General features: G+C 38.9%; 1 protein-coding gene across 1 annotated transcript; it reads left to right on the forward strand.

The window, feature by feature from the left end:
* dorip1 (dopamine receptor interacting protein 1) lies at nucleotides 1–10435 on the forward strand. Its single transcript, XM_083550510.1, has 6 exons — nucleotides 1–214; nucleotides 707–772; nucleotides 1238–1762; nucleotides 6621–6710; nucleotides 6805–6939; nucleotides 9554–10435. Exons 1-6 carry the CDS (start codon nucleotides 138–140, stop codon nucleotides 9735–9737), a joined length of 1077 nt encoding a protein of 358 aa, XP_083406636.1. The 5' UTR covers nucleotides 1–137; the 3' UTR covers nucleotides 9738–10435.
* Nucleotides 10436–12080: the final 1645 nt, after the last annotated feature.

Genomic DNA, 12080 nt, shown 5'->3' on the forward strand with positions numbered 1-12080 from the left:
CGATTACGTCACATCTCATAGTCGAATCCAGTGTAGGCTTAGCAGGATGTTTTGAAAACACAGATGCCATGTTTTAGGAGCTCGGTTTCGATCCAGACGTTTGGATATTTGAAACAAAACATGCTACCCAGAGCGCTATGGAGAGGAATGTGTGCTATTTGAAGGACATCGAGGACCTAAATTCACAACCCGGTCGCGGTGTACAGAGCGAGAGGTAAAGCGTAAACTTGATGACGTTTCAGACGTGCAGTCCAGTTCGGTGGATATGCTGAGCTGGAGATCGACATTGTGTACGTGTTGCAACGGCACGTTATATTGCATTCATGGGAAGTAATACGATTTGTAAATAATCGACAGTGTGCATTGTAACACGCATGCGACTGATCACGTGACACCGATTTTATTTATACGGTTTAGTCTTCCAGCTAGTGCTGCATGTCCTGTTAATCCTGATCATCAGCTAAATCGTGTGTCATGCAGGCTAATAACAGTAGTCGTTTAAATAGTTACTAGCAAAAACAATGTGGAAAATGATGTCGAAGTGGTTTAAAAAAAAGTAATAATATAATATAAAAACAATATAATCGAAGCCATGGTGTATTTCCTGGCATAAAATAATATACGAATGAAAAAAAAAAGAAACAATAAAAGAAAAAATAAACAGTTTGAAATATTTGTTAAGATATTTTGATTGCTCTCTTGGCAGGTTAGACGATCCGGGATACGTTTTGGGGGCGGAGCTTTGCGTGGAACCCGGAAGCAGGTTGAACAAGTAGGAAAACCAAGTTAGATTGAAGTTTTATTAATCTGTATATGTGTAAGCTTTCAATTTTGATAAACAATTGTTGTGAAAATGTGTGCAATTGAAAAAAAAAAAGATACATTTTGATTGGGCTAAAGTGACAGTCATGTGATTTTGAAGCCTCAGTGATAATGTTGATTAAAATGTCAATATTTTCCCTGCTCTTTACACAGTAGTGTGTGTGTGTGTGTGTGTGTGTGTGTGTGTGTGTGTGTGTGTGTGTGCGTTCATTAAAAGGCCAGCGGTTATGTTTGATGCGGAGGAATGTCATGTCTGCAATCGAGTTGTCTAAACATGTCATAACTCTTTAAACTCGTGATGACTGATGATCTGAATAAACTCGTCACTGTATTTAGTCTCAGCATGATTTCAGGTTGTTCTTACGAAATGTTTAAATATGCTTATTCACATGATTTCTATTTGACATTTTTGCAGGACCAAAACCTTGATCGAAGAAATCCGAGCTTTGATCAAGAACAACGAGGCGGAATATTGCTCATTCTGGAGGCCTGTTCTCCCCTGGGGTGGCGTTTATACGATTCGGGCTGGTCAAAAGGCGGTGTCTTGCATCCCGCTGTACGTTAAAATCAGTCTAAAGAACACCTGCACCATCGATGGCTTCCTCATGCTCTTGTACGTCATCCTGCGGGACAACCAGACCTTTCGCCGTGAAGTGAGTTTGTTCCTGGGAAAGCGTTTTGTGGAGCACTTTCTCTATCTGATGGATTCGTATGATTACACCACAGTCAAGATTTTGTGGATCTGGGACCGGATGTCTAAGCGTCAGTATCGCTCCGAGATCCATCAAGCCGCTCTGGAGATCGACCTTTTTGGCAACGAGCACGAGAACTTTACAAAGAATCTGGAGAACCTGATGTCTACCATTCAGGAGAGCTATTGCACCAGCTGTTGCTGCCCATGTCGGTTCCAGGAGCTCCTTCAGAACACCATAAACATTAAGTGAGAGTGGCATTGAAAATGATGATGACTGTAGGATTAATGGATATCATTTTTAAGTAGTTCAGGCTTTAAAATGGTGAACGAATGCTCACAATACTTGTTGTTCGGAGGTGAATACAAAGTGAATTGTTAGAGAGACAAAAAAGAAGTTCAAGCATCTAGTAGTGAGCAGCTGATGGAAAACCACGTTTCTGCAGCTAACCATTAAGAATGACAAGATCGACAAAAAGTGTGGAAACACGTAGTCTTTTATCATTTTTAAAAGGCACATCCATGTTTGTTTGGTCAGAAGGTTGTAAACACCTTGTCTTATTTGATTTTTAAAAGACATGTGCATGTTAATTTGGTTTCCATGCAACAAAATAGGCTATTTTAGAGCATGAAGATTTACTTAAATATATAAATGTCCTGATATTAGTGATCATGGAAAAATCTTACCTTTGCATGAATAACAGCTTTACACAATTTCTCCAAACATTCAGCTGAAATACTTTGCCATCCCTCTTGAAACTTAAAGTTCTTTCTCACTGGTTTTCAAGCAAGTAGTTTTTGGGTTCCAGTTCATCCCAGAGCAGTTCAATAGGATTTGAGTGTGGTGACCAGTCAGACCATTTCATGGTTTATAACAATCCAGCTGACTGTTTGCTGTTATATATATACAGTGGGTACGGAAAGTATTCAGACCCCCTTAAATTTTTCACTCTTTTTTATTTTGCAGCCATTTGCTAAAATCATTTAAGTTCATTTCTTTTCCTCATGAATGTACACATACCACCCCATACTGACAGAAAAACAGAATTGTTGACACTGTTGCAGATTTATTAAAAAAGAAAAACTGAAATATCACATGGTCCTAAGTATTCAGACCCTTTGCTCAGTATTTAGTAGAAGCCCCCTTTTGATCTAATACAGCCAGGAGTCTTTTTGGGAAAGATGCAACAAGTCTTTCACACCTGGATTTGGGGATCCTCTGCCATTCCTCCTTGCAGATCCTCTCCAGTTCTGTCAGGTTGGACGGTAAACGTTGGTGGACAGCTATTTTTAGGTCTCTCCAGAGATGCTCAATTGGGTTTAAGTCAGGGCTCTGGCTGGGCCATTCAAGAACAGTCACGGAGTTGTTGTGAAGCCACTCCATCGTTATTTTAGCTGTGTGCTTAGGGTCATTGTCTTGTTGGAAGGTAAACCTTCAGCCCAGTCTGAGGTCCAAAGCACTCTGGAGAAGGTTTTCGTCCAGGATATCCCTGTCCTTGGCCGCATTCATCTTTCCCTTGATTGCAACCAGTCGTCCTGTCCCTGAAGCTAAAAAACACCCACACAGCATGATGCTGCCACCACCATGCTTCACTGTTGAGACTGTATTGGACAAGTGATGAGCAGTGCCTGGTTTTCTCCACACATACCGCTTAGAATAAAGGCCAAAAAGTTCTATCTTGGTCTCATCAGACCAGAGAATCTTATTTCTCACCATCTTGGAGAACTCCATGCGGGTTTTCATGTGTCCTGCACTGAGGAGAGGCTTCCGTCGGGCCACTCTGCTATAAAGCCCCACTGGTGAAAGGCTGCAGTGATGGTTGACTTTCTAAAACTTTCTCCCATCTCCCGACTGCATCTCTGGAGCTCAGCCACGGTGATCTTTGGGTTCTTCTTTACCTCTCTCACCAAGGCTCTTCTCCCCCGATAGCTCAGTTTGGCCGGACGGCCAGCTCTAGGAATGGTTCTGGTCGTCCCAAACGTCTTCCATTTGAGGATTATGGAGGCCACTGTGCTCTTAGGAACCTTTAGTGCTGCAGAAATTTTTTTGGAACCTTGGCCAGATCTGTGCCTTGCCACAATTCTGTCTCTGAGCTCTTCAGGCAGTTCCTTTGACCTTAATGATTCTCATTTGCTCTGACATGCATTGTGATCTGTAAGGTCTTATATAAACAGGTGTGTGGCTTTCCTAATCAAGTCCAATCAGTATAATCAAACATTTCTGGACTCAAATGAAGGTGTAGAACCATCTCAAGGATGATCAGAAGAAATGGAGAGCACCTGAGTTAAATATATGAGTGTCACAGCAAAGGGTCTGAATACTTAGGACCATGTGATATTTCAGTTTTTCTTTTTTAATAAATCTGCAAAAAGGTCAACAATTCTGTGTTTTTCTGTCAGTATAGGGAGCTGTGTGTACATTCATGAGGAAAAGAAATGAACTTAAATGATTTTAGCAAATGGCTGCAATATAACAAAAAGTGAAAAATTTAAGGGGGTCTGAATACTTTCCGTACCCACTGTATATATATAATATTTAAATCCTCTTAAGACCTGAGCTTTGGTCTGGCTTGCATTTCAGATTTCTTCCAGCTATTTGGGGTTAGAAAAAACCAATAATTATAATAACCAAATATTTTCTTTGAACATAAAGCTCTTTTTTTTTTTTTTTTGTCCACTTATATAGACACTCGGTCTGTATCTACAGAAAACAATCAAGACACCATTGTGTAACAAAGTGCAAATATCTATTATTTACAGTCTGAGCACTGTCCCTGAACATTTATAACTGTTTCAACTTCTGAACATGGATATAGAAAAACTAAATTTGTAAGAAACAAGCTATCATGTCCAAAAAACCTTGACAATGCCTTGCTTATGTTTCGCATTTGCTTTTTTGTAAAACTCTAAAACTTCAACTTCTCCAAATTAGGAATGTCCTTTTTGTCTGTGGGAACATAGGAGGATATATATATATATATATATATATATATATATATATGAGAGAGAGAGAGAGAGAGAGAGAGAGAGAGAGAGAGAGAGAGAGAGAGAGAGAGAGAGAGAGAAATAGTACCTCAGAAAAGTGAGTACACCCTCACATTTCAACAATTATTGTATTTTAGTATCTTCACAAGGGACATTACTATAGAAATAAAACGTGGATATATTTTAGAGTCAATGTTTTTCAGCCTGAATACATTCATTAGGTAACAAAATTTCAAATACTTTTCTATGAATATATTAATATGAAGTGAGGTCCAGTTACCAGCGTGACAATAAAACAGATAGTAGTAAATAATACTTTTTACTTAAGTACATGTCCAAACCCAAACTTCTTTACTTTAACTTGAGTAAAAAAGTTAAGACATGACTTCAGCTTTTACTCAAATCTTTTAAAACTTGAGTATCTGTACTTCTACTTGCCTGAAGGATGTGTGCACTTTTGCCACCTCTGGGGAAAAAAATGCAAAACACAAGATTGCGATTTATATTGACACAGTTTATTATTATTACCATTAGTGATCATCAACATTTGGAAACAAATGGAAAAATCTGATAGTTTACATTTAATATTGAATTTTTTAAATATAAAATCCGCTAAACTGTTCTACTTATTTCAGCATACTTTAACAAATGTCTTTATTTCTTCCATCCTTCATTCATTCACTTCCTCGATATGCAGAATTTTCAGGATTTTCCCCCCTTTTAAGAGAAATTCTTGAAGCTGGACATAAAACGCTTAAGAATCCATAGCGCTAGCATTAGCTGCTAGTAACCAGGTAACGCTAGCACTAAGGATTCTTTAGCATTTTAGCAAAACAAATCTTATTTCCGGTATGGAGTGAGTAGCCACAGTGACACTGCGATAACTCTAGTTTCTTTATTATACTCCTGGCATTGTGTATGTTTAAGTTTAATAATAATGTTTTTAAAATGCTCTCAACGTGTGAGGCAGAGACTAAACAAACTTGCGGGCCACCACTTAAAATCTGTGTTTCCTCAGAAAAGTATTAACTATGTTACACACGTAAAAAGAATTGCATTCCGTAAGCATTCGAAAGCCCTGTACCAAATAAATTCGTTGTGAATACGTGTATCGTTACACGTCTAACATGTATATATATATATATACAGAGTACAGACCAAAAGTTTGGACACACCTTTTCATTCAAAGAGTTTTCTTTATTTTCATGACTATGAAAATTGTAGATTCACACTGAAGGCATCAAAACTATGAATTAACACATGTGGAATTATATATGGAATTATATACATAACAAAAAAGTGTGAAACAACTGAAAAATGTCATATTGTAGGTTCTTCAAAGTAGCCACCTTTTGCTTTGATTACTGCTTTGCACACTCTTGGCATTCTCTTGATGAGCTTCAAGAGGTAGTCACCTGAAATGTTCTTCCAACAGTCTTGAAGGAGTTCCCCGAGAGATGCTTGGCACTTGTTGGCCCTTTTGCCTTTACTCTGCGGTCCAGCTCACCCCTAAACCATCTCGATTGGGTTCAGGTCCGGTGACTGTGGAGGCCAGGTCATCTGGCGCAGCACCACATCACTCTCCTTCTTGGTCAAATAGCCCTTAATGCCTTCAGTGTGACTCTACAATTTTCATAGTCATGAAAATAAAGAAAACTCTTTGAATGAGAAGGTGTGTCCAAACTTTTGGTCTGTACTGTATATACATGTGTGTGTGTGTGTGTGTGTGTGTGTGTGTGTGTGTGTGTGTAGGTATGTATGCATATGTACCTTGGTTTTCACTACATCCTCTCTGATGAAAACTGTGCTCAGCTGTCTTTTGCTCTTTCCAAATGACCTCTAGGTGACCTTCTAATGGTCCGCTTGGGTGTAGTTGTAAGATCCGTAATTTGAGTGCAAATGTCAGCACCTTCAAGTGTTCCACAAAACCCTATAAATACCTTGACTGTATCAAATATCATCCTCATGAATTTGTTTATAAACTTTATATATATATATATATATATATATTAGATTTGCGATTTATATATGCATTGTTCAACTGTCAGCAGTATCTAAGAAGCTATGCCGAGAATTCCATTACTGCAATCATATTATTTTGTATCCTTTTCTCTCTCCGCAGCCCTCCACATGAGCTCCCTGATAAAGATCCTATTCAGTCTGCCGTAGACGAGTTCTTCTGTCCGAAGGTCGTCCTCTGCCAGGAATATGGGTGAAGTGTAATTAAACTAGAAAACACATTACAGAACCCCTCACCCTAATTCACTAATATTGATTTCTTCACGAGGATGCGTTTGCCTTCACAGGTGTAACGGGCTGAGAGAGTTCTCGCAGAGAGACTTTTGCCATGGGGCTCCTCCCTTTATCATCCTTAACATGCAGATGTGGAAATCAGAGGACCTCTCCTACGTTCCATACCACTTGGCTTTGTCCGATCACAGGTCTCTGTCTTGATTTGCGTTGGTTATATTTGTTGCGGGGTCATGCTGAATAGGACAACAAATGTAAAACAGAGCACTGTTTAAATGAAAGATAATGATTGAGGCATAACCGCAAGACCGCTAGTAACTAATCTACTGACTCACCTACTAACAGTTTAGATACATGTTTAAATGTCACCATTTTCTCACAGTATTTTAGCAGTTTTTCCTCAACTGTTGTGTCATACTGCAGTGCAAAACACTTGAGTAAAAAGCTTTCTGCCACTTTCTGCATACGTGAACTAGCAAACATGCATGATTGCTTAGTGGCCTTCTTGGAGTCCCAGCCATTAATAACTGTCATGATTTGAACTCTGGACAATCCCTGGACTATGATTGAGACCATGTTAAAAAAAAAAATAAATAAATAAATAAATTTTGCAATTTCTTATACAGTTTCATGTTTAGTGGGAAAATAAATACTTTCTGAATCTCTTGGATTGCTTTATATAAGAAGGTGTTGGTTTAATGCTTCTCTGTAATCTAAAAATAATCGCATTCTGGAGAAATGGCAGTTCTTTCTCTTCATTGCGGTCATACTACCTATGTGAACATGATTACAGAGTCATGTTTTTATATTCCAAAAATCGTTGTCTCATTATAAGCTTTAGGGGGCCATTACTTTTGATTGATTACTGTTATCTATATTCTTCTGCTAGTTCTAGACCCTAGTTCTTGCCAGGGTCAAAGAAATCTTCCGCAAGCCGTCAGAATTAACAGTGCAGACGCCTGTAGCGTAAAGTAAGTTACTTGAAGCTGTGGCTTTAACCAATTAGATTGTGAAGTAAAACTGGGGCCATCTAGCAGGCGTACAGTAACGTCAGCATTTTCAAGCCCTTCGATTGGATGGTCAGAGAGCTCAAGTTAAGTCAAGTCAAGTTTATTTGTATAGCGCTTTTCACAACAGACATTGTCTCAAAGCAGCTTTACAGAAAACAACAGTGAAGGTGAATGGTGTGCGTTTGTCCCTGATGAGCAGCCGTGGCGACAGTGGCAAGGAAAAACTCCCTTAGATGATATGAGGAAGAAACCTTGAGAGGAACCAGACTCAAAGGGGAACCCATCCTCATATGGGTGACATCAAAAGTTTGGTCATAAATCTTTCAACAATACAGAACAATTTGTGATCATCATAGATCCAGCATCAGCTTCTCCATGCCAGGGCCTTTAAACACTCGGCATCTACTTCTCCATGATCATCCATAGGTCCATAATCTTCACGAGGTGGGACGTGACTGGAGCTGGCCAAACCTCAGGAAGCCTCGGGATAGGGAGAGAAAGAGAAGCAGTGGAGAGGAATTAGCGTAGCTGCTGTTCATGATATTAACAGCACAAGTTGATAATGTGCATGTGATCAGATGTTCTGGAGCACAAGGTTGTGATGTGATGTGTGTGATGTGTGTTATGTGTAGGCTTTGCTAAAAAGATATGTTTTTAATCTGCACTTAAACTGGGAGAGTGTATCTGAACCCCGAACACTGTCAGGAAGACTATTCCAGAGTTTAGGAGCTAAATGTGAAAATGCTCTACCGCCTTTAGTGGACTTTGCTATTCTAGGAATTACTAGAAGCCCAGAGTTTTGAGATCTCAGGGAGCGTGACGGATTGTAGCGTGTTAAGAGACTGGATAGATACATGGGAGCCAAACCATTTAGTGCTTTATAAGTGAGTAGCAGTAGTTTGTAGTCTATTCGAAACTTAATAGGAAGCCAATGTAGGGACGATAAGATTGGGGTTATATGATCGTATTTTCTTGACCTAGTAAGAACTCTTGCTGCGGCATTCTGAACTAACTGAAGCTTGTTTATTAATGATGCAGGACCTCCACCTAGTAATGCATTACAGTAGTCTATTCTAGAGGTCATAAACGCATGGACGAGCTTCTCTGCATCAGATATAGATAACATATTTCTTAGCTTAGAAATATTTCTAAGGTGAAAGAAGGCTGTTTTTGTAACTTGATTGATGTGATTTTTAAAAGATAAGTTGCTGTCTAAAATAAAGCTCACTGGTCAGAGCTCGCAAACCGCATCTGTAGCAAACTGCACAAGCTCAAACATATTGGTGTGGAACTAATAGCTGTTTTTTCATTCCACAATGACTGGCAGAGGAGAGGAATTCATTTGGTCGTGGATTCACTTACTAGTTGGACTTTTTTATGAACCGTAAACAAATTTTTTTTTTTCCTGTAAGCACGTGTTTTGCCTTCATTTTAAATCCTCAGGAAAAAACTTAATGCACAGATAAAACGAGGGTAATTTTAACGCTGTAAGGGGTGATGTATGGGGGTGGTGCAGCTGTGGCTGCAGTGAAACGAGACTCGTTGAATGGTGTGCGTCGAGTTTCCTGCTTTAGTAATGACCTTCATTTTCACTGTCTGTGATGCAGCGCATGTTGATGCTTTCTATAGCCTATAATGGTGGTATTAAAAGGTGGATTGATTTAGCTAGGACACCACTGAAAATAAGATTTATCACTCCTAATCTGAGCTCAGATGACCCTTCAGAGAGGTTTTTATTAGTATTATTATTATTATTTATTATTAACATAAGTAATCAGGGTTTTTTTCCCCACAGGTACTCTCTAGAGGGCGCCACCCTCTTCAACCAGGAGGAGCATCACTACTCTGCAGCGTTCCAGATCGACGGGTACTGGATGCACTACGACGGGCTCCGGAGCGATAACTTGATCTTGTTGAACAAACCGCCAGAGCTGCTGCTCCTGTCTTCCCTGGTGTACGTGCGCTCTCATGAAAAATGACACGCCCATCCTTCCCGCTGCGATTTCCTTCCTGTTAAGATCACACCTTTTTTATTCAGTTTGTCTTGAGCACTCGAAGTCCATCAGCGATGGAGTGGCGTTCAGCTGGAACAAAAAACCGAACGGAAAACCATTAGACTATAAGACTTGTGTATTCTCCTTCATTACACTTCTGCTTTGTTGATGACGTCATACTCATCCTAGGTGGTCAGTTTCATCAGTCAGATCAGGTCAGTTGAAGAAAAAAGAAATAAATAATGAATTTCATGAGTATTTACGCTTCTCCATAAAAAAAAAAATCGCTCTTTTTTTTTATTCTAAAATAATACTTTTTAATAAATAATAATAATTATTTTTATAATAAATGCGACAATTCGGCGGAGAAGTCGAGTTAAACAGTTCGACTTTCTTTTTTTTTTTTTTTTAAGGTGCTTGGAATCCAAGAGTTTTGTAAAAGGTCTGTAATAGTCAAGGGCTGGTGTGTGAAACCCGAACTGTCTGTTTCGCTCAAACATTTCTTTAATCCAGTGAACGCCGCTTTAATAAATCACGTCACTCCTGCAATCCAGCTGATACTTAAAACCTAGATGTTCCAGATGTTTTGCTGATCAGTGTACATGGCGGTGTGTTCGTCTGCAGTGTCGTGTAAGTAGCGTCTTAAAAAAAACTAAAGTGCCAAAGCGACTACTCAGGAAGTGAGACGTGTTTTCTCGTCCTTAGGAAAAATTCAATTTTCCGACGCACGTAATATACACAAGTTACATTTGTAAGAATTTCACACACCGGCCCTGAATTCAAATGAACTATTGTTTGTCATCACTAAAGAAGGCATATGTTTTAATTTGATGCTTTTCTTAATCGTTCCTATTATTCTCACGGATTACTTAAGGCTTGCAATACTATCCTATACTGTACTACACGTGTGTGAACCTGTAAAGTAATACGTGTTTACCATGTTTCTAATTTACACTTCTTGAAATTTCAGTACACAATCTGGTTTTACACAAAGATGGCTATATTTATAATTGTTCCCTAAAACAATTTTGCACTTATTTTTAATAAAAAAAAAAAAAATGAAAAAAATTTGTTTTGTTCTGAGGACAAACACCAATGAGGGATGAGAAATCCAACAGCAACGTGCATGAAGCTCCGAGTATCAGATGGTGTAATTATACAGTTCTCAGTCTTGACGGCAACGTGGTTTTAACCTTTGAATGAAATCCATACTTTGTTCAGGAATAAGCTCTCAAATCCTCAATATGATGTCAAAGCGAGAAACACAACACGATTTTCTGTCTCTGGTCTAAACCCTGTGTTTAATATGTGTAGCCGCTTGATCGGAGGGTTCCAGTATCGCCAAGCTGCAACTTATAGGGCCCTTGAGCAAGGCCCTTAACCTAATGTGCTCCAGAGACCCTGTGCTCTGACCCCAGCTTTCTAACCACTGGTATTTACGGAGAAAGAATTTCGCTGTGCTGTAAAGTACATGTGAAAAGTATAAAGAATCTTTACATTTTTGTACAGGAATCACTAAATTTAAATCAACCAATAAATCAGGATTTCCAAATCATTTTCCAAATTGAGTCCGTGTGTTAAATGCGAGGTAATTACAAATGCAATTAAATCACATAGACCCATATTTTATGGACAATTAAACATAGAAAACGTTTTAACTGCGGTAAAAATTTTAAGGAAGAAATGAGGGCGTTTTGAATTTGACGGCTGCAACACATCTTAAAATTTGGAGCACCAAAATGCTCAAAAAGTAAAAAGTTATTAAAAAGAAACAATGAACATTTAGCAGCTAATCCGATTATTAAATTAGTTCTCTCAGAAGTAAAGTTTCTCAACAACAGATTTGAAAAGAATCCAATATCTTATCATTCACAGTATATAAAGTCATGAAAAGATTCCAAGAATCTGGAGAAGTCTCTGAGTGCCAAGGGCAAGGGTGAAAATCTTTAATAGATGCCTGTGTTCGTCAGGCCCAATTAAAAATGGGTAAGGTTATGAAATAGAAAACACTACATAGGCCCAGAAACAGCTCCAGAAATCATAGTGTGTACTGTATATACAGTTCGCTGTGTCATCCACAAACGCAGGTTAAAGCTCTATTATGCAAAGAAGCCACATGTGAATGATCCAGAAATGCCAGACCGAAGCTCATTTAAAGTTGAGACAAGTGGAAATCTGTTGTCAGACAAATGGAAATATGAAATTCTTTTCGGAAGCCATGGGCATTGCATCTTCCGTACTACAGAGGAAGAGGACTGCATAGTAAGACTTGACTTGACCATCCGCCTTTTTATTAGTCCTCAGTTCAGAAGTCTGCATTTCCGATGG

The sequence above is a fragment of the Silurus aristotelis genome, assembly GCF_946808225.1.
Source record: "Silurus aristotelis genome assembly, chromosome: 9".
NCBI classification, from domain to species: domain Eukaryota; kingdom Metazoa; phylum Chordata; class Actinopteri; order Siluriformes; family Siluridae; genus Silurus; species Silurus aristotelis.

Excerpts from the sequence above, each read along its gene's own strand:
- dorip1 (XM_083550510.1), top strand. The coding sequence starts at position 138 with ATGGAGAGGAATGTGTGCTATTTGAAGGACATCGAGGACCTAAATTCA. Across the intron at positions 1,763-6,620 it reads CAGAACACCATAAACATTAA|CCCTCCACATGAGCTCCCTG; the intron begins GTGAGAGTGGCA and ends CTCTCTCCGCAG. Across the intron at positions 6,940-9,553 it reads TTGGCTTTGTCCGATCACAG|GTACTCTCTAGAGGGCGCCA; the intron begins GTCTCTGTCTTG and ends TTTTCCCCACAG.